The sequence below is a fragment of the Argopecten irradians genome, chromosome 7 (assembly GCF_041381155.1).
Source record: "Argopecten irradians isolate NY chromosome 7, Ai_NY, whole genome shotgun sequence".
Classification (NCBI taxonomy): Eukaryota; Metazoa; Mollusca; class Bivalvia; order Pectinida; family Pectinidae; genus Argopecten; species Argopecten irradians.
This window is the reverse complement of record NC_091140.1, coordinates 33,632,163-33,655,862: the sequence shown is the minus strand read 5'-3', so window position 1 is coordinate 33,655,862 and position 23,700 is coordinate 33,632,163. Positions and strand designations below refer to the sequence as shown.

The 23,700-nt window shown below is 33.8% G+C and overlaps 2 protein-coding genes across 2 annotated transcripts; one reads left to right on the top strand and one right to left on the bottom strand.

Moving 5' to 3' along the window:
- The first annotated feature begins 1,686 nt into the window (after nt 1-1,686).
- LOC138328220 (organic cation transporter protein-like) lies at nt 1,687-16,935 on the top strand. The gene is made up of 10 exons (XM_069274919.1): nt 1,687-2,077; nt 7,786-7,956; nt 8,222-8,423; nt 9,369-9,472; nt 10,135-10,289; nt 10,927-11,095; nt 11,504-11,716; nt 12,305-12,531; nt 13,318-13,499; nt 13,937-16,935. Exons 2-10 carry the CDS (start codon nt 7,814-7,816, stop codon nt 14,192-14,194), a joined length of 1,653 nt encoding a protein of 550 aa, XP_069131020.1. The 5' UTR covers nt 1,687-2,077; nt 7,786-7,813; the 3' UTR covers nt 14,195-16,935.
- LOC138328222 (uncharacterized) lies at nt 4,077-6,516 on the bottom strand. Its single transcript, XM_069274923.1, has 4 exons — nt 6,322-6,516; nt 5,735-5,872; nt 5,124-5,155; nt 4,077-4,166 (listed from the first exon to the last, which is right to left on the bottom strand). Exons 1-4 carry the CDS (start codon nt 6,395-6,397, stop codon nt 4,137-4,139), a joined length of 276 nt encoding a protein of 91 aa, XP_069131024.1. The 5' UTR covers nt 6,398-6,516; the 3' UTR covers nt 4,077-4,136.
- Nucleotides 16,936-23,700: the final 6,765 nt, after the last annotated feature.

The window sequence follows — 23,700 nt, the reverse complement described above, 5'->3', positions numbered from 1 at the left end:
CTAAACTGATAAAACCAAATTCGAACTGAACACCATCCGTCTTTAAAACGTATGAAATCGTGTTTAAGTTAAGATTGTTGGAGTTACCGTTCATGTTTTAGAGTATATGCAATATAACTGATCGATTTAATTATAGTTATAAATTTATATATATATAAATATAGTTATAAAAGTTAATGATAAAATTTGAATTTCTTTTCGAGAATGAAGTGTTTCTGTAATGCGTACACAATCGTGTTGAAGATAAAGCCATATGAGTTACCGTTCATATTTAAGAATATACCACCGGCGGAACAATACTACAAAGGCCGATTTAAATGTTATCAAACATAGTTAAGTGTTGAAGTGCATGTAAAACGCAGATTCCGGAGTCCGATTTATGTGAACATTAGTTGGTTGTAACGGTAACACTCTTGAAAACGGTCATCACACCAATCTACTTTCAAAGCGGTGTTGGTAAGTCTATAATCAGAGCAACTATGCATTTTGAAACTCATTAATAACGGGCCAATCACAGGCCGCCAATGTATCATCTACACAGTTGGGTATTTCAAAGGTTTTAATGAGTTTTTTAAGGTTATGACTTACATAAGTGCATATGTAGCTTTATCGACGTGATTTTGTTGGTTAACTTCCTCATGCGTGTTATCTAGCAGGTGTCCGACTTAAAGATACATAGTAAAGGCCCATTATCCGTGATCATGGAAAGTAATCAAAAATGTAATTCAACAATATTACCACCTGAACAACTAAGTTTTTAGAATGAGCCCAAGTATACATACTGTATGATTCACACACCTATAAAGAATTAACCAAATTTATAACCATATCATTTACTCAAACATTATCATAAATGGTTCAATGGATTAAGAGACATGCACATCTTCGTATTTTTAAGATATATCAATGTATAGTCATATCGCGATAGACTGGTGATAAGCTATTTCACTTAAAAAAAAATTCTGACTTGTTGTAGTGTAATCCCGTCTTCACGGCTTCATTTCGCAAGTTATGATTAACGGTCACTGTGTTAAAGAAGTTAAGGAAATAGTTGCCATCTTTCTCACGGTTTAATTTAAGTCACGGTGAATGTCATTGTTGCTAATTTAGAAAAAAAACATTGTTAATATTCAAATTGTCTCAAGTCTTCATAGTTTAATAAAACGTCAATGTAAAATGTATGAATAGAGAAATGAAATATCGTTTATGAGTCCTTATTTCAATGTCATTGGGCTAAGTTCCCTGTTACGATATTCAGTTTTATAAAAGGATATTTTCGGCGCTTTAAGAGCTTTCCCCGCAATTATCACCAAAACTTCATGTATAAATATGATGGATATTGAGCTCCATGCCTTTTTGAAGATATCGATTTTATTTAAAAAAATCTTATTATTTATTATATAAATAACATAATAGTTCCCTCTATAATAAAACGGACTGGGAAACGGCAGAGAACGCGGCGTTTATTGCTTCGGTACTTGTTACCATGCTCTGAAAAGAAATTGGCTAGGTTCTTGTATCTCGCAACGGATTCATACAAACGACTGAATTTGTACAAAATTGTACATTTCATTTTAATACGTCCACAGGGTTCGGTACATATTTCTGTCACCAAATAGCCATACCATTATGTTTACTAGTGTTATAGTATGTACTAGTAGCGCTGGTTTGACCGGATAGGACGTTACAAAGGCGGACTCATCAAGTCCATCTTGACCTCTACAAACAACACAACAATCTACGAGTCAACAATGATATGTAAGCTTCATACGCATGCATAAACACTTTTTAGCAACTAAGATATGTTCAAGTACATTTAATTAGGGATACAAGGGTCTTAAACCTCACATGCTTTTGAGAGTGACAGCTGTTTGCCGGACATCACTGTCATTCGTGGCGAAGGCGTAGTGAAACTGATTGGTGCAGAGTTTACAAATAACCATAGTGAATGGATTAATACTGATGATCCATGCATATCGAAAAGTCACAGCTAGAGAGAATACCGACATTACAGACCACGGAAGTCTAGGAATACGTGACGCCGTCAAAGGCAAAAGGAGCACTAAATATTTGTCAGGTAATTTATGCTTTATTTTGTCTTAAATAAGATTTATTATGCTTCAATATTACATATCTAGTGGTGAAAATATAGTGATAGTTATCCCTTAAAGATACTACACCGCTGAGGAATGGCAATTTTCGCTAAGAAAAACATGACCAGACAAAAGAGTATTCGGTTACAAAAGTAACTTACTTTAAAACATTACTATTTTTGAAAAGTTTGAGCTTCTGATACTTTAAGATAAAATTATTAAAAATAATTGGTTGTGTCCCAAAATAATTCCTGTCACTATGTCGTATGTAGAATAATGCATTGATAGCGCATGTATCTAGAACTAAATCGATTATTTCATATGTATTTTTGTGTTAATAAGACTCATATACACACGATTAAACATCAGTTGTTGTTCATATGATTAGAAGCATTTATTCATTCTCGGCGGTGGAGCATCTTTAAAATTCTGATATCATTTTTGAGAAGGAGAATGTATTGCTTTCCTACCTAGAAGCTACTGTTATCTGTAATTGTGCTTCATTAGTACAATCATGCGTGATCATACAATTAAATCAAGTAAATATGCTTCCATCTAATTACAGGAAATAGAAAAGACTACTCATATTTACATTTGATAACTACGGTTTTCTAATAACATTTCAAACAAGTCCCATTTTAGGCATCATAAGAGCGGCGAACATATTGATAAAAAGTGTACTGGACAAAAGAAATAAACGATAAAATTCAGGAAGGAGATAATTAGATACATTTTCGTCGTTAATTTTGGATTTTTGCATTTTCATAATTTGGATAATATATGCATTCAAGTGAATCCTAATGAGATAAAAATGGTATATTAATAATCCGAAATACAAGGTCAAAATAACTAAGTAGAATAAAAAAAATCATTTATATGGAATATATTTTCAGCCACTTCAATGCCTTCTTCAGTCAAAAATAACACTAACACAACGTGTTCGTATACATGCCTGTTCACAAGTGAATACTAAATATCAACATGTTACTAGTCAGCAAAGTGGCAATGCGACCATCCAGGATATTTCGGGGTTACTATCACTGTCGTTGTATCCACTGACGGGATATGTCATAGCAAAAAGCAAGGCTCTGGGTGCGACATTCTTGGATTTGCTTTCCATAGCAAAAAAGAGTCGATCAATCAGAAAGCCAGATTTAGTATAAAAAACAAACAAACAAAATGATTACATCATGGTTAGATATTACCATTTTTTCTTACTCAAACGGACATGCGGGCGTGGTTTTATGGTTTTCTCTTACGATCAATTTACCGAATTCGAATGAGAAGAGAACTCTAATATGGTTATGATCACTGAACTGTCTAAACATGACACATGTAAAACATAATATTTATATTTCAGTTTTGTCTTTGCTATGAAACCTTACTAACTGCGAAATCTTTTACACTTGTGTAAACGCAGTGGTTGCCGCGCAAGAATACACACACCGCAAGTAGTGTGAATGCCCATCCGATTAGGCATATTGTATCTGCATGAAAAGTCTTCAATATACTACATGTAAGAATGTTATGTAAATCTTAAATCATACATCAGCAAATAAAATATGTAATAAATAATGTATCAATAGGATGGAAAAAGATGATAAAGTTTATGTGGAACTATATTTTGTATACTCTCTGAATTTGACAACATTTCCCGCCAAATTGAAGCCAGCTGCTCCGGGATTCCATCAATTGACCGGCTGTTCCAACAGTCTTATAAAATTGAAAAAAACAGGGTTTTATTTTATTTGAACACTTATTTTTTAATGAAATGGTCGGTCGAAATGTAATAATAAGGAATGATTGTTATTGTTTGTTGTTTACTGGTGTGTAAACTGCATTTTTGCACAGATATTTCAAGATAACGCGCTAACGCGTGTCATTTAAAATATCTGTACAAAAATGCAGTTTACACACCAGTAAACAACAAACAATAAAAATCATTCCTTACATAAACATAACAAATAATGAAAATACACAAGATTTATTATGTGGAGTTTTTTTGTTTATTCAAATTGATCTACCCTTTGCTCTCACTGATTTTCACTTCTTTCGTCCGAGTAGGCAACTCAACTGGAATTAGTAAATATAATGTATATATATTCAGTGAATTATGAAAGTTATAGATGATAAGATAAATAATAGATGTAGATGTAGAAAAAGGTTTCTTTAAGTCTTATTTACATGTAAATGTTTTCAGTTTACTTTCATTTTATATAGCAGTTTTTCATATTTGTAAACTTTTTGCTCAAAGGTTTTACGATGATTTTAGGAAAATAAGATGGAAACCAAATGACATCAAAAAGACAATATGATAAATATATGCCACAATTGAATGATGTAAAATATTTTACTGTTAATGACAATAAAATCTATTCATAATTTATAAAAGAAATAAATGATCGCTCTATTCACTTTGCGCCACATTTAGATAATATTAGTTATATAAATATCCTGTGTCGTCATTTTAAAAACAGGAATACAAGATTCGTGTCTGGCGGAACAGAATAATTTCTCTTAACAAACATTCATAGATAACGGCGCTAACATACTGCATGTCGATTTAAATGAATGCAGTAATGACTGATGATTTATCATAAATGATTTATTTTTTTCGCATTTATATGCCAAACAACAATGTGCTCTGACTATTGTCCGTTTTTTGCGATATCTTATACCAGTTATACTAGTCAATAATAAAATGATGATACTAATAGTGTTTAGTAACAAAATGATATCTACTTAATCCGAAAAAAGGTGCTTACATGCGGAGTAACATTGATCCGTACGTCATGTATTATGTATGAATAAAACATAAAATCGAATTTTTGTGTTTGAAACATAAATGCACATTGTTGTATTGGCATGATATCAAACATAAGTATTATAACATAACACAGAAAAACTAAATCAGCACAACCATATTAAAAAAAATTATGTGAAGATTTTATAAGCCTGCTGCTAATTTATGTTGGCAAAATGGAGATTTTTGCAGTCATTAATATGTAACAGTCAAACTTAGGCACTTACAGTGTGACAATCTGGTGAATGGGTAACAGGAACTGAAACAACAATAATAACAACATTATGAACATTTGAAAGACTGTTTGATTAAGATGATAAGACTATTTCAGATGTTGACGTTCTACACGATCACCAAATGTTGTAAAACCCGAGGCTGCAGAAGGTTTGCAACGCGACAGCAAGTTAATTTTCCATACATGATAATTGCGTGATATTTGCAACGCATATCCCGTTGGTTCTTTTATACCTTTTTAAGTAAATCTAGCCTAGTTAAAAAAATAGAATTGTACAGAGAATATATCAATTTTATCAGGAGACTTACCATGCAATACATCTTCAGGCAACATGAGTGTATTGCCCTAGACCAGCCAGTATTACACTTGTAGGATTAAGAGAATATTAAATTTCCTCTCACATTTATTTTAACAATGGTAAAAGAATGGGATTGTTTGCGCTATGCTACCATTTTGAGTCACACTATTATTATAGATCATAGATGCAATACTTGAAGTAGATGCGAAAATTACAGGCAAATCTTAATGCATTGCCTTTGTTAACTTATATATTGTAGTAATCAAAGAATTTACTGTGCCTTTTTTGCCTATATGAATACAAACCAATAGAAGTGTCATGACAAAAGTCGCCACATATGTGGGGACAACAAATGTGTCCACTTCCACATCCGCTGTCGCTGAAACAATGAGGTTGATAGGCACATCCCCAGGCAATACCGGTTTGTTGTGGGGGACAACCAGCTGATATGGAAAACAATTTTGTGAATAAAACACATATTCCAATCATTTCTATTTGATTCCGATTCGGTTATTTTTTTTTTTATTTATATCGATTCGGACAAAAATAATCTTGAAAAATAATGGAGCATACGCGTGTATGAACACCAAACGTTCATGTTAACTGAATATATTTCATATGAATCCATTCATAAAATTCTTTTTTATAATCACATATGACAATATTGCTTCAACTGGATCTTGCGTTTTATATTGAAATTGATAATTATTATACTGTGCATAGCTGTGCGTTTATGCAAATATTCACTTTCACTGTGACACAGACATTGGGAAAATCCTGATATAAAATTATTTAATTTGCTTTGATAAAAAGATATTATAACAAATAGTATAGAGGTGATAAAAAAGCAAGGCGGTTTTAAAGGATCATCTTATATAAAAAAAATGCTTACATTTCCCCGACACTAGCTGCACGGAAACACAAAATATCATCGATATAACCAAAAGACAAAGAGAAAATTTAGCCATGTTGTTTTACTGTCCTTGGACTTTCCTGTGTAGCACGTTTAAACCAAACCTGAAGCCGATAAGCTTATATCTATAAAACCGACATTCTTATCGAAGTGGGTCACGTAAACTAATACAAATGTGAAATTTTAGTATTAGTTGGACACGACAGTCTGAAATTGCTTACACATTTGAATTTCGGAAGGGAAATATGGGAATTAATTATTACTGCCAACGGCCAACGAGAAAACACTTTAACGTATTTGCAAACCTTTTCTGAGGCACTACATACTAATGTTAGTGAAAATATACGAAAAAATACAATTCATGATCAAATTTCAATCCTACATAATTACAGCTTCAGTTTTCATCTGTCATTTTTTTATACATATGGGAATCATGGGTAATCACCATGGATATGATGCTTTAAAGTTAGCTCACTATAAAACCAAGCGGTTCAAATGCTCTTCTGATCCGGCAACCTTAATCTGCACCGGCAGAAGCTCAGTGCTATCGCTCTTAGTTTGCAAGCGTTCACGTGATTTGGATTTTACCACTTTCCAATATAATCAGCTGACCAAACACGGAATATATGTTACGGAAATAAAATTTCCTCCTACTCGAATTGGCGTTTCCTTCTCAAATGGGGATTTTGGGACAAAAATAGAATGTTATTATACGATTACGATTAAATAAAACCCAGAAAACTCGGCCCCGTTATTTCCATAAATTGCGCTTTTTAACATTGCATAATAAATGGTTACAGAAACATTTGGCTGCCTCTTTAAGGCTTTGCCTTAAGTCATATTACAACATTATAATTCTGCCACAATATTTGTTTCAACTAAAAGATTTTTTTTTATTTTGTCAAAATTAAATTCGTGATATTTTAAAGATATTTTATATTTGATTTACTTGTCACATTACGTCCCAAAATTAGGCCATGGGTTAGCTGATGCAGTAAAATCAAAATGTTCACACTGCATAAGTTTGGGCGAACTTCCGGAAATGACATCTAAATATTTCGCTAAAAATAAGAAATAGTCATAATATTGTCATTTTTCAACCGAATTGGAAAAATGAGGCATCGAAATGACCAAAATAGAACAACAAATACATATCAGGGCCAACTTAACCAATATATGACAGTTCGGTCACGGACCAACGCCCATGGTTCGAACCAAAAGTGATACATGTGTGCACCTGGACCTTACCCAATACGCATGCAGTAATCGTCAGATTTTTTTCAAAATGGTTTACTTCAAAAAGGTGTTCTCAGTATATCAAATACACTTTGTATTGGTGATCCGAAGGTTTGAATTTGGAAGTTCTGTTGAAAATTATATTCCGTTACAGACATATTTTCCATTGGATATACCAATGCATTCTACGATATTTTATTTTTCCAGATATTGCAAACGCGAAACGACAGACAAAATGCTGTTTGACGATATTGTGAAGGAGATTGGAGGGTTTGGAAGGTATCAGAAGTTACTAATTATGTTAGTGATGTTTCAACAGATTTTGATATCTATGCAGGCATTGTTTCCAGTGTTCTTCCTATCAAGACACGACCACAGGTAAGACATTTTTGAAAATTTGTGAACACCAACGTAACGTCTACCTTTCGGTATAAAATTGATCCTGGTGATTTCCACTAAAGATCTGAAATGCAGATATCAATCCTTTTTTCTATGTATTTTTTCAAACCGGTCGACGGTTGCCATTTCTGTTAAAAATGGAAAATAAAAATACAATGCATATTGCTTTTTTGTGTTGTATGCGTTGGAAATTAATAAGCGTATTTTTATTGCTTTTTTATTGCTTTTGTTATGTATTTTTAAGGTGTATGGCAAAGATGGAAAACAGTATTTTCAAACGAGAGAATATTTCAAGTTCGGAATATGAATCAATAGCACATATAAAGCTGAATGCGTCTCAGTGCTCAATACAGGCCTTCGTCAATAGTACAAATACCACAAAAATGTATCCTTGTACTTCATGGACATTCGACGAAAGTGAACTGTCCAGGTCTCCAATATCTGATGTAAGTATATAATACGTACAATATTTGAAACAATATTCAAACAAGTGTAGATATAAGTAGTTTATAATTATAAACACAAACAAAAACATTAAGAAACAACAAATAAACAGAAAAATAAACGTACAAATAAGCTTGATCAATCGATCCTTATGTATTGTCGGTGAATCATCGAATCGATGTACATTGATAATCTTCATAACTGGGTTCACGGTAATGGTTATTTTCATTTAATTTGATATCACTGTATTTTAATTTCATCGGGGTATGAACGAAATTCCGTTGGCAGACTGTTTGAATCCGCGTAATGCTTATGATAAATCTGTCAGACTACTTGACAAAATACTTTAAAAGTACGATTCCATTAATTCCCTTAGGGGATTTTTTTTTCAAATCAATACACAACGTCAATTTGTCTTTATGTTATGCCGAGTTTCGCGCCATTTTCAGATTTATTATCATAGAAGTATGAAAAATAATGTCGGCCAATCAGAAAGTTGTATTTAGTATGAAAGCAACAAAAATATTATATATTAAAGATGCTCCAACGCCGACAGAGCATAAATGATATTCATCATTTGAAAAATAATTGCCGTTTAATCAAGTATATATATGCCTAACTAGCACAAAAAATAACATAAAATAATTTAGTTCGCCTTTGGTGCATGCACAATCATTACTTCATTTCATATAGGATATACTACCACGGAATTTTTTCGGGATGCAATTAATCATTTTTCATATTTCTAACTTGAAGTAAAATAAGAAGTTCAAACTTTTCAATGGTGGTAATGGTGTAAAGTAAGTAACTTTTGTGACTGAAGAAAAATATTAAATCGTTTGTTCCTGTTTTTTTGATAGTGAAAAATACCATTTGTCAGCGGTGGAGCCTCTTTAACATATGCGTAACATATACATATTGAACATTCTGTCTTTCATTTTCTATAGTTTAACCTTGTGTGTGACGATGCCGTTCTAAAAGAGCATGCCAGCATGGCCTTCATGGGCGGTAACCTGGTCGGTTCACTCATCCTTGGCTTCGTCGGAGACAGGTATAGTCATAACATGATGTAGTGCTCTTATACGTTAAATCAGCGGAATTTGTATTTTTAACATCCTCGATGTTCCAGGGGCAGCTATCAATGTTATTATATCCAGCAATTAGTAACGTAATACCAAAACATGAAGGCTTAGTATGCGACGATAGCAAAATCAAGTAGTTTAGTCCTCAGATGCACACCGAAAGCACCCAGTAACGGTATACGTTATGTTTTTATATTCATTAAAGATAGTTGCTGTAGTCATGTAATTGGTAAGTTTTTTTCGCTTGAAATGTTTCAGTTTATATCAACCATGGCAGTTATTAACCCCTAAAATATCCTAGGGATGCCTTGTAAAATTATTGCTGTGACTGATATATATAAGAATACTTTGAGACAAAATCATTTTTGTTTAAGCTTGAGTATTTCTAAAAGTAAGATATCGTTTTCAGCATTATAATTTTGTATTGAATCAACAGCGGTATTCCAAAATTTAATCCGAAGATATAAATCTAGGAATATAGTATCTTTCATTATTAAGTATTTGTTGATTAGAGGGATAGCCCGAAGATATAATTATATTTGAAGGAATTAGCAAAAATCATTTTAAGGTTTCACGTTATTTTCTAACATATTTGCCTGTGACTTCAAAACTGTTATTTAACTCCTTTAAGATGGGGACGGAAGATCGTAATGTATCTCGGGGCAGTGCTACTATTCCTATCATCTCTAGTGTCAGCATGGTCTGTTGATTTTATCATGTTCATCATTCTTCGGTTTCTGGCGGGATTGGCTACTGTTACGTGTATATCATCTGCACTTATAATAGGTAAGCTATATTTTACAGACGTAGTACCACTTAATCTTGTCCAATAGACAATAAAATACTCATGTATTACGTGACCTCTCTAGACTGGATTACCTGCCTTAGTACCGTTATATTGCGCACATAATTATTTTCGGAGCAAAACTACGACCCACGTAATTCAACCGTCACGGGGTCACTAAGGTGGCGGTCCTCTTGATAACATGAAACGTTGGAGTCATAGTCTAGGTAAGAGTACTTGCAAAGTACGCAAACATAACGTTTGGTGGTTTTAAAGATGTCCTGAATTTCCATACATGGAACAGTATGTGTGTATTAATGCCAATAAAGGTATAATGTAGATATATTCGTCTACCTGCGAAATCTTAATATGCTATAAAACTTTCAGACATTTAGCGTCCCTTGGTCAGACTTTATGTGTCGCACGGATTAAATATGTAAAAAGCTTGGCAACCTTCAAACATTGAATTATCTTTTTTTATAGGATACGTCTATCCTGTATATCCAAATATGAACAACATCGTATCCTTTTTCACTAATCAGTTATACAGATTTGAATCGAAACTTGTAATGCTCGCTGAATTTCGGTGTTTTTAGAGCTGATGTTATAACTATGAACTAATATAATTTATTGTTGTAGCGTTCGAAATAGTGGATCCGGGTCATAGGTCACACGTCGCAGTTATTGTTGATCTGTCATGGTGTGTAGGTGAAATGTTGCTCACTGGCGCCGCCTACTTCCTGCGGGACTGGAGACACTTCCAGATAGCGGTATCGAGTCCCGGGATCATACTTTTCCTTTACTGGTTGTAAGCATTATATTACTACATATCTCTTGATAGTGTTACTTTAGGTGGAAAATATGAATTTCAGACAATTTCCATAACACGTGTGACTTAATACATATCTTTGTTTATTTAAATATAGGACATTTGATCTTCGTCATTTATTATAGTATGTTATATATTATATATTTACATATTAATTAAGGATCACCTGTTTTAATAATATTTCTAATCACTGTAAATCAACTCTCATTCGTGTGCTGTTTACTTTCGCAAATTTTGCAATCCTAGTAAATTCTCGATAGTTTGCATCCGCAAATTAATATCTACATATGTACACGATCTATATTAATATGAAATAACATTCAATATTGTTAAATTTACGAATAGTAATTTACGCATTTGTATAATTATATCTAAACTCAATTTTAGTTTTATGCCAGAATCAGCAAGATGGCTGATCGCAAACGGACGAAGTGAAGAGGCACTTGCAATACTCACTCGCGCTTCACGAATAAACAAGAAACGAATCCAAATCGACATTTCTAAAATAAAACTTGATCATCAAAAAGTCCGGAATGAGGTCATGCCTGTCTTTACATCATGCAGACTATTGTTTCGGTTTGCTATGGTATTATTCCTTTGGTACGTAACATATGAAAGTGTAAAACAAACAATAAATAAGCTTGTTTTTATACGTTTTTGCTTTTTTGGTTTGTTTTTGTAGATTTTGGATGCTTACATATTTAAGGTAGACTAACTTTATCTCCATACTTGATGCAAAATCCATTACTTCGAGAACATTATTTGACTGCTTTGCCTACTGCTTATTTTAATCATATAACAGACTATGATTTCACAAGTACCACATGACTATTCATAAAATTCAAAAAGTGCAATATTAAACAACATCATACTGACTTCAGCCTTAATGTCAATGCTAGTTATCTCACTTTAGTAGTTTCAAGCCCATAGTAGAACACTGACTTGAACCTTGATGTCAATGCTAGTCATCTCTATTTAGTAGATTTAAACCCAGAGTGGAATTTGTTATATCTTGAAAACACCACAATAGCATTTCTTAAAATGATAACGGCAAAAAGCAAAATGCCTTCTTCGAATATCTATCACATACAAATTTCATTTATTGGTCCAAGATAAAAACAATATTATCAGTACAAAGACGAACTCAATTTCTGATTTTACAATTTCATTCTTATCCTTTTTTGCCAGGTTCGTTCTTGCTTTGACGTATTACGGACTGACGTACAATGTAGGTCAAATCAGTCACAAGATTTACTTTGACTTCCTCATCTATGCTGTGTTGGAAATGGTCGCCTATGTTACGTGTCTATACGTCAATACTAGGTTTGGACGCAAACCGCTTAACATCGGTGCCTTTTTTTTCTCCGGAATCGCCTGTCTTTCATCTACCCTTGTATCATTGTACGCAGATAGAGGTATGAAGACATGTTAGAGGAAAACAATTGTTGCATATGCAGTCAAATTATCCATAACGACCACCCAGGGAACCTTGGAAACGATCTTTACGACCCATTGAATCTTTTACACAATTTGGGACCCGAATAATGTTGTTTTATTAAACAGGTGAATTATATAATAGGTGGTCGCTAAGGCAGGTTTGACTTTGCAATTATATTGGTGTACAATTCATTACAGTGTTGATATGTATCAGCATCTTATGCCACTGCAATATATGCTAATGTAGAGGTCAATAACTGATAAGAAATAATAGTTTGCTGTTTGGAAACGTTTTTGCTGCGTAAAGCTAAATATAAAAAAAAAATGCTTACAAAAAACCCGTTTTTGAGCTTAAAATCCGTTTTTTCATTTCCTGCATAGAAACTACTACATAAATTGGATTATTTGGTCCTGATATGTATTTGCTGGTCTATTGTGGTCATTTTGATACCTCATTTGTCTATTTGAAAAATGTCAATATGTTATTGAAATATTTTTCAATTTTTAGTAAAATTCGAGATGATGGCCATCTTGATGATGTCACAACCGGAAGTTCATCCCAACAATGTTAACATTTTGATTTGTGATCAGTGGGTCATAAGGGTTCAGAAAATTATTGGTTCGGAGGTTGTTTTGCATGTGGGACCCTTCTAGCCAATGGCCTATATCATCTCAGTGAATTTTGACGTTATTTCCATAATGTATGTGGCTATTATCAATTTGCATATATTTTTCTTGACATATTGGTTTTTTGTTCATTTCAGGATTAGGTTGGCTGGTTATTGTCCTATCAGCAGTAGGCAGGATGACTATTTCCGCCGTGTTTACTAATGTTTTTATTTATACCGGAGAATTATTTCCGACAACGATTCGAAGCTTTATCCTTGCTTCCGTCGGCATTGCAGCCAGGATGGGCGCAGTGTTTGCCCCGTATATTGCTGCATCGGTAATGAGCCTTTTAACTTGTAGTGACCTTATAGAATATCTCAGTTTTCTTTAAGATAATTACATATTTAAAACAAAAAATCTTATGAAATATAAAATCAGTTTTTATTATCTATTCATTCCTATGTTTCAAACGCAAACAGTGTATAATATATTTATCGCAGTTTTTATTATTATTTTTTTTTACTTATACCAAAGATAATAGATAAAATGCTTTTTCAACGACAGCTAATTGATAAACTATGCGTACGGGAACTTCATTGGCTCAAAAGAATTATAAGTACTATCCTACTGTTTTATTTTCATTTGTGATTCTAGATTATACTATTTGATGCTGATATTGTTTTTTGATATTTTGAAATGGAGTGGCAATTATTAAATTAAATATAAAAGCAAGTATGCACGTCTGTATACGATCACATTTGTCTTTGTTTCCAGGGTTCTAACGGTGAGGTTAGTAGCGCGTCCCTTATATTTGGCGTCCTGTCTCTAGCTGGAGGACTTGTATCGTGTCTTCTTCCGGAGACTGTAAACACATGTTTGCCTGATAAAATGGCCGACATAAAGAGTGGACATTTACATTACAAACACAGCCCAATCCGTTCCCAGGACATTGGTCCAAAAACGGAGGAAAGCATAGATGGAACAATCGAGGATAAAAGACGAGATATTTCTTCTACTGTGGCGACCATTTAGATATTTTTCCTGGTATTTTGGCTTGTTTTGAACGTCCTTTAATGCTCCTGGCTGTTGATAGGACGTTGTTCAATATAGCTATAATATATAAATATGATAATGAATTATTATTGAGTAATTAATGTTGATGAATTTATATCATTTAATTAATGTATGTTTGGTTGTGGGTTCTTTTTTTGTGTATTATTTGTTGTAACAGTTTTTAACAGACAGAAGACTATTTATTTCAATACAACAGCGTTATCAAATATCATTGCGTTAAATGGATTTCAATTATGGGGTTTAGAAAAGAGCTGCGGTTCGTCTATCTCAATAAATATATATTAATAATGAAATGAAATATATTTTCAATGTCATATTTCACACATCAATAGTATTATTTAACATTTACATGATATGTGATTCAAGTTGTACTGAATATCGTCTTATTTTGGATAATGAAAAGATATTCAGCAAAATTTGCAGCAAGAATAGGACCGAAATTCGGATCGCAAATTCACTCACCAATTTTACTTTATAGGATAATTTATTTTGAAAAAAATCATGTATGTAAAATGAGCAGCTCACGTACACATTTCACACATCCATCTACAAAGGATTACCCAAATTAAAAACCATATGATTTATTCAAACACTTACGATATATGTTTCAATTTATTTAAAGACACAGACATCTCCGTGCTCTTAAGATATGGTGTATAGTCACATGGCGATAGACTGGTGATTATACTTGCGAAATCATGTGTTTCATGACTTGTTACAGAGTAACCGTATGTGCACAAGTCTCCCATTGCTTCATTTCGCGGATAATGATCACGTTCACAATCACTGATACTGTGTTATGGAAATATTTGTCAGCGTTCTCACGTTGTCATTTGGGTAGGTTTGAAATTACTGTTTTTGAATTTAACAATACTCAAAATGCTCCGTTTCATCAAAGGTTGTCATCAACCTTCACTTACAATCTTCATTTTGATTTCAGGGTCATTGAGGCAAGGTCAGTCATTGTTATGAGTTTTTGTTTTATAAAAAAATACATTGTTGGCTTACTAACAGTATTATTTTCCAATACATTACCACCAAAATTCTACACGTAAATATCATCGATATCGAGAGCAAAGCCTTTTCAGCTATTTCGAAATCAGTCATCAATAATATTTTGGCTTTATTTCATCAAGTTTATTTACAAACTTCTTATTGCTTACTAAATAAATAATTTGTTGGTTCCCCATGGATAGGAGAACATCAAAAACTGTGGAATAGGCAATATAATGAATTGTTCGCGGCCCGTAAGGGTCGAGAACTATTCAATATCTTGACTATTCCACAGTTTGAGGTGTTTCTCATACTTAAAACATGGCATCGCATGTCACTGGTACTCTCCGTTATTAGACTGGATATTGTTTAACTAATCCACAGCTCCAGGTAAACCCTTTACAATATATTAAGACCTTGAGATCTATCAGGATGCATTTCAATGCCTCACTAAGTGACCATGCATCACGATTTGCATGATTTTTTTTTGAGAGATTCATGCACAGGTACTATATGGTACTCAAGCCAAAACATTTACTCAGTTTATAGGTTTCACTGTTCAACATAGAGGACCATACATATGTAGCTCTACATTCAGTTTTGAACCCAGTAGTGGTGAATTTTGGATATATAAAGTTCAAGTGATTTGGGCCAAAACCTTTTAAATGCAGCACAGAGAGCTGATCAAGATTTAAAAAAAATGTTCACCAAGATTTCTTATAATAAGATTACATGTACGCAGAAAAGTGAAAGCATGTGACAGAAGAATATGTGTTTTATGAAAGCATTCCTGGGAATTCTTATCTTCATGAAAAATGTTGGGATGTAAATGTATCCAATAGATGCCATTTTTACAAAATATGAAGTGATTTGGATAAAAAAAAGATATGAAAAAATAGGACAATGGAAATAAAAGAAAGAAACACGTCAAGCATCTGTAATGTCTTTTCGATGGAGCATTAAGCTGTGGTTTTATGGAATTCCATTTAAACATCTCTTTTCTTGATTTATAAAAGTGAATTCATTTATGGGTTATCGATATATTGGTTGTGAAAGAAATGATGAAATTCATTTTGGAATGAAGTGATGACAATTGCATACATATAAAAATACGTGTTCAAATACATCATGACAGGTACCTGGGATTTATCTTTAATAAGAAATGGTTGTTGTTGCTTGCAATTCTGGATTTTTGTGTCGCTTCTCCTATTACTATTGTTCCATATCTCCCTGGATTTAATGAATGTAAATTACCTAAAGGAATATGGATATAATGTTGATTATGTGCTTAGTAATGTTCACTGGTACCAGTCAATAATTTCACCGTTAACTGTGGAATAGTCTAGTTACCCTTTACCGTGGAATAGTTCACAAACTATTCCACAGGGACCAGGTATCTATTCCACAGTAGTAGGTGATAATAGTAGACTTTGCTCCGACTATACCTAAAGCTATAACAATAGATGACAGCATAGCCATGTTTTAAATCATAAAAAAAGTTATGGAAAACGGCAAGGGATGTGTATTATTTGAGCGTTTATTATCTTTTCTCTGAAAATAAGTCTGCTAAGTATTTTGCAATGGATAGAGACAAACTACATAAATGATGTTACAACTGTTCAGTTACTGAACAGTCTGTGAAACCTCTGCTAAAACAACCTACATTATATATCTTAATCTATGGAATCATCCACGTATAGGTTTTCACGGATGGCGTGTACATTAAATCAAGATTGATAATGAAAACATTTGGCATGTCAAAAAGTTTTACTGTAATCTTCGAAATCCTACTAGTGTCACATTTTTCATGTTTATCTTAACCAACGCTTTGAAATCTGAACTAATACGCCATCGCCACGAGTGAGAATAAAACAGACAAACAGCTGCCACCCTCTAAAGCATGTAAATTAAGGATTTTATAGTCAGAAATGCAATAACAGAAATATATGCGTACGAAATCCTTAGTTTACATGCTTTAGTTTCTCATGTCATTTTCAGTAAACGAATTTCTGAATTTATCATTTTTAATTTACATGACTTAGTTTAACATGCTATTCTCTGTAAATTAATCTCCACCATATTAAATTAATTCTACATATACTGTAATATGTCTATATGTGTGCATCATTTAAAGTAAAATCGAGAGAATAGTAATTTTGTTGCCGCAGTGACGACACGATGCATTGGTAGCAATATACAATGTAATGATAATTAAGTCACAGACGAACAAATGTATTGTATGGAATAAACCATTTAGGCCATGGGCTAGGAGGGTCCCACATGCACCCCCCCCCCCCCCAAACCTCCGAACCAATATTTTTCTGAACCCTTATGACCCACTGATCACAAATCCAAATGTTAACATTGCATAAGTTGGGATGAACTTCCGGTTATGACGTCATCAAGATGGCCGCCATCTCGAATTTCACTAAAAATTGAAAAATAGTCATAACATTAACATTTTTCAACCGAAGTAGACAAATGAGGTATCAAAATGACCACAATAGAACAACAAATACATATCAGGACCAAAAAATCCAATATATGTAGTGATTTCTACGCAGGAAATGAAAAAATCGGATTTAAAGCTCAAAAATGGTGATTTTTCAGCAAATTTTTCATATTTTGTTTGACGCAGCAAAAATGTTTCCCAACAGCAATCTATTATTTCTAATAAGTTTTTGACCACTTGTCAATCAGTTTAAGCAACAAAAACAACCAAAACCAATGTTAACATCGTATAAGTTCCGGTTATGACGTCATCAAGATGGCCACCATCTCGAATTTCACTGAAAAATGAAAAATAGTCATAACATTGGCATTTTTCAACTGAAGTAGACAAATGAGGTATCAAAATGACCACAATAGAACAACAAATACATGTCGTGACCAAATAAGCCAATATATGTAGTGATTTGAACGCAGGAAATGAAAAAAAAAATATTTTAAGCTCAAAAATGGTAATTTTTCAGCATTTTTTCATATTTGGCTTGACGCAGCAAAATTGTTTCCCAACAACAAATTGTTATTCACAATCAGTTATTTGACCTCTTATCAATCTGTTAAAACAACAACATCAAAAATATATAGAAATGCAAAAAAAGAATTATTGTTATACCCTCAATTTTATAGATTAGCAGCGTCTCAAAAATAACACAACACCTACTGATAGCGTAACAAATGTAACCTAAGCTAAGCCTGTGTTTCCGTTAATATCATTAACAGTTCCCAAAGCGTTTGTGTCTTTGAAAATGAGCACATTCATTGTTTATTTCCTATGCATAGCATAAGCAAAATGTCATATGGTTACTACAATGTCACTAATATGTCTTTCACTGGTTCTCAATGATAACCATTATCATTGTGCGTGCTTTCTCGCCTCACTGACCTATCCACTGAAGAGACTCGGCATATCTGGTAGCTGGTACATGCAGTCCGAATCAGAGTACTCGAGAAATCAGTATCCAATTCGTCGAAAGCCAGATCGACGTCTTCGATGTCGATGAGCTCATGTGACACTGCATTACCAGTGTTGTTCTAGCCTTTTATGACCCATCCATGACCAGAGTTCATATCAGGAACAACAGGTTCAGGGATGTGGGATCTCTTTCAGATTATAACATATCGTACGTATATGCTGTTTCAGACTTCTCCGGCATAATGGAGATTACACCAGATGCACATTCTTTCAATGGTGGAATTGGTTCTCTTAAGCACATAACTCCATAATTCGTATGAAGTACTATGCATCAATCTTGTGGACCTCGTGCAACCATAAATGGCACTGGTGATATCATCGAGGTCATTAATGAGGGCATAAATGTTAAATGTTTTTCATTGGTCTGACTTTTCCCACTCCCTTGAAGGTGCTGGTTGTGTCACATCTGGTGTATGCGCAAAGAGACCATTGAAGACTCTCCAGTAAAAAGTTCTCTAAAGTGCTTTCCAGGCTTGGCAAAGAGTGAAACTTCACTGCAGACCTCATTTATGACCTCAAAGAATCCACCTGTGCCACCTATGGTCACTGAGGTTCACAAGAATTAGGAATTGTGCTTCATACGAATTAAGGAGAACCAACTCAACCCTCCGCAGAATGTTGATCTGGTGTCTTTTCCATCATGCCGGGGAAGTCTGGAACATCATATACGATATGTGAATCTAGGTGAAACTAGGTTGGAAACAGGAAGAGCTTCCACATCCCTGAAGCCGATGTTTCTGATCTTAACTCTGACCATGGACAGTTGACAAGTTAGAACCACGATGGTAACCCGGTAATGTAATGTCACATCAGGTCACCGAGGTCGAAGACGACACTCTGGCGAGAAAGCACGCACAACGAAAATGATTAGCATTAAGAACTAGTGAAAGAAATATGTGACACTGTAGTAACCATCTTATATCTTGCGTTATACACAGGAAATAAACAATGGATGTGCTCATTCTAAAAGACACAATATGTTTCGAAAAGTGTCATGGTATTTACGGAACTTTAATTTGATACCCTATAGCTATTAGTTAGCGTTTTGCTGTAATAATTCAGTTTGAGAGGCTACTAGTCTAAAAAATTTCGAGCATGAAAATGGATTATTTTGAAGTCCCACTTAGATATTCAGCCAACTTTAAATTCAAATTTGTTAAGATATAAATCGTCAATAGCCAATGTTATATTCAGGAAATTCCAAGACACCAGGAAACTGTACGTAGTGTTAGCGGTTTGGAAAAAATAACAATCATATGCCGCATCCGGTGATGTTTTGTAAACCAAATGATGGTATAACAAATCTCTGTTGCATTTCTATATATTTTTGTTGTTGTTGTTTTAACAGATTGATAAGAGGTCAAATAACTGATTGTGAATAACAATTTTGCTGCGTCAAGCCAAATATGAAAAAATGCTGAAAAATTACCATTTTTGAGCTTAAAATATTATTTTTTTCATTTCCTGCGTTCAAATCACTACATATATTGGCTTATTTGGTCACGACATGTATTTGTTGTTCTATTGTGGTCATTTTAATACCTCATTTGTCTACTTCAGTTGAAAAATGCCAATGTTATGACTATTTTTCATTTTTCAGTGAAATTCGAGATGGTGGCCATCTTGATGACGTCATAACCGGAACTTATACGATGTTAACATTGGTTTTGGTTGTTTTTGTTGCTTAAACTGATTGACAAGTGGTCAAAAACTTATTAGAAATAATAGATTGCTGTTGGGAAACATTTTTGCTGCGTCAAACAAAATATGAAAAATTTGCTGAAAAATCACCATTTTTGAGCTTTAAATCCGATTTTTTCATTTCCTGCGTAGAAATCACTACATATATTGGATTTTTTGGTCCTGATATGTATTTGTTGTTCTATTGTGGTCATTTTGATACCTCATTTGTCTACTTCGGTTGAAAAATGTTAATGTTATGACTATTTTTCAATTTTTAGTGAAATTCGAGATGGCGGCCATCTTGATGACGTCATAACCGGAAGTTCATCCCAACTTATGCAATGTTAACATTTGGATTTGTGATCAATGGGTCATTAGGGTTCAGAAAAATATTGGTTCGGAGGTTTGGGGGGGTGCATGTGGGACCCTCCTAGCCCATGGCCTAATTATTTTCTCGGTAAATTGTTTTTTTTTTCAGAATTTATGCTGACATTCTATGAATGTATGGGAGAAAACAAAACTCTTTCATTTGTATATTTGAAGGAGAGGATATTCTGCCATCAGAATTTCAAAATATTGTAAACCCCTTGGTTTTTAAGCCTTTTGTGACCCTCGGGTTGAATATCCTTATCCTTCATATCCAAATATGAAAGATACTTATAATCTATTGGATTGATTTAAATAGCGTTGTATCGTTCGTGTAATTTATAGATGAATGAGGTTTAAATACAATCTTCCCAACATGCCTAATTGTATCCACAAATTTACACAGTTTGCATGTCTCTGTAGCAACAGTTTATAATTCGCGCAAACAATATCAGTTACAGTTTGTTAATTAGTGACCTAATACGGAAAAAATTGGGTTTAAAAGAAAATATTATTCACTCGCCTAATTTTAGACCCAATATTTATCCGTATTAGAATACTATCCAGCAGTGTAACGAATTTGTCCCGTCGAAGCCCCTTTCAATTAAATAACTGCAAAATGTAATACCGTATTACCGGGCACAGCCCGCGGGAAGGAAAATCAGATATTTTTCTATGATTTTGTAAAATAGATTACAGATAACCCGCACGCGCAGATTGACTGGGATGTGTTGACTGTATATGTATTGAAAGCCAAAATGACAATTGTCATCTAATTGGGTGACTCGTGTACGTTGTCGTTGTCCACTTCTGTTGGATAAATCTCTTCCCATAAACCTTACGTCCCAAAGAAGCCATATGCAAAGTTTCATGGTTTCCTCAGACTTTGAACGATTTTTGCCGAAAAAATGACCTTAGTCGCTCCACTAAATGAGCACATCCATTGTTTATTTCCTGTGTATAACGTAAGAAAATGTCAGATGGGTACTACAGTGTCACATATTTCTTTCACTGGTACTCAAAGATAACCATTATCATTCTGCGTGCTTTCTCGCTAGAGTTACGTCTTCCATGTCGATCATCTTATGAACTTATGTGACAATACATTACCAGTTTACCACCGTCTTTCTTACTTGTCAACCGCCCATGTCCAGAGTTAACGTCATGAACATCGGGTTCAGGAATGTGGGAGCTCATCCAGTGTCCAAGCTAGAGATTCACATATCGTATATGATGTTCTTCGAGGGGTTGAGTTGGTTCTCCTTAATTCTTGTGAACCCCCAGCGACCATAAACGGCACAGGTGAATTTTTAAGGTCATATATGAGGTCTACAGCGAAGTTCTGGAATGATTATTCACATAGGATTAAACTCAAGAGCACAGTTTACAAAGAAACGTATGAATACAAACCAGCACATATATCAAAGCAGTAAATGTGTCCACTGCTGCATTCGCTGAAACAACGAGGCTTAATGTCACACATCCAGGTAACACCGTGTTCTAATGAGGGACAACCAACTAGTAAGGAAACGCATTTCTGTAAAATAAAATGCAGATGAAGTTATTCCTATTTGATCTTGATTCAGTGAAGTATTTCAATTTGATACCGATTTCGACATTTGTAAAATACTTTTTGGAATTTTGTAAAAATATTGTGATGTAACTTTCATGACTGCATGTACAGTACTTAATGCATGCAACATTCCCTCAAACCCGTTTGGGTTTCGTTTGCGTTCCTTTCGTTTAGTTTCGTTTGCGTTTCCTTTCGTTTATCGTTTTTCAATTGCGTTTGCGCTTCCGTATTCGATTTCGTTCGCTCGCGTTCGTTAGCGTTCGTTTGCGTTCGAACTTTTATTTGAATTCGTTTTCGTTCGTTTGCGTGCGTTTGCGTTTCGTCAACCGGATGTACTTCTTTTCGTTTTGATTGGGAATTGTTAGTTGCGCATGTGCAAGTAAAAACTAAAAATGGAGTCAAATACCGGTGTAGCACTAAACCTATTTCACTGTATGTTCCAAAACATTTGAAACTTTAATTATATAGAATATGTAACAGGGTGCAGGATTTCTAATAATTTTAATCACGGACTCGGGACCCAGAAGTTACTGTACGTTTAATTTGAACATGTACATGTACTGTAACTATAGTCTGACGCTTGACCGATCGAGCTGTAGGTATATGTCATCTTTTCCTAAAAATACGTGTTTATCAAATATCACATTTACACTAGTACAAATGTAAAACAAATTTTACGGATATCTTTTACTTGGATTATATATCAAGGACGTATGTATCTACTTATAAATCCTTAGATACTCCATTACATTAAAATACGATCCGATCAATTGAAACTAACTAATATATAACGATCTAAATTTAATTTCTACACAGAAATACCAACTACCCGTTACGGTACCGTGAGTCAGGTAACATCTGGGCCGTAACTCAGGTAAGACACGTGTTTGCAGAGCTGCGGTCTAGCCGTTGCCGCGGTGTCTTCCAACTCAGCCAACATATCCTATTTTAACATTAGGAGGGCAATAGGGGCTAATTACAGGTAAGTTATAGTCTGTTTTAGAAAATGACTAACCTGTATTTACCCGTGCAACACCTGTATCATAAGGTCACAGTAAGTACTTTTAAATTAGTACTCTTCTTTTATTCTTACAGCTGTATATAATTTTTTGTAAAATAAAAATCACATTTTACATGTAAAGATCTATAATTTTACACAAAACTTATAACAGATAGTTAATTTTCCACCTCTTGATGCAATCTAACAATCATTTTGTAGATCTATATATATTTGCTTTCTGAGCATTTAGATATAAAATTATAGTTAAATTAACAAATGCAACTTTTCTTCCTTTAATTAGATGATAGAAACTGTTTTATAATACTGCTGTAATATAGTTTTTTTTTTGTTGGCCAATTCTTAAATGAAGG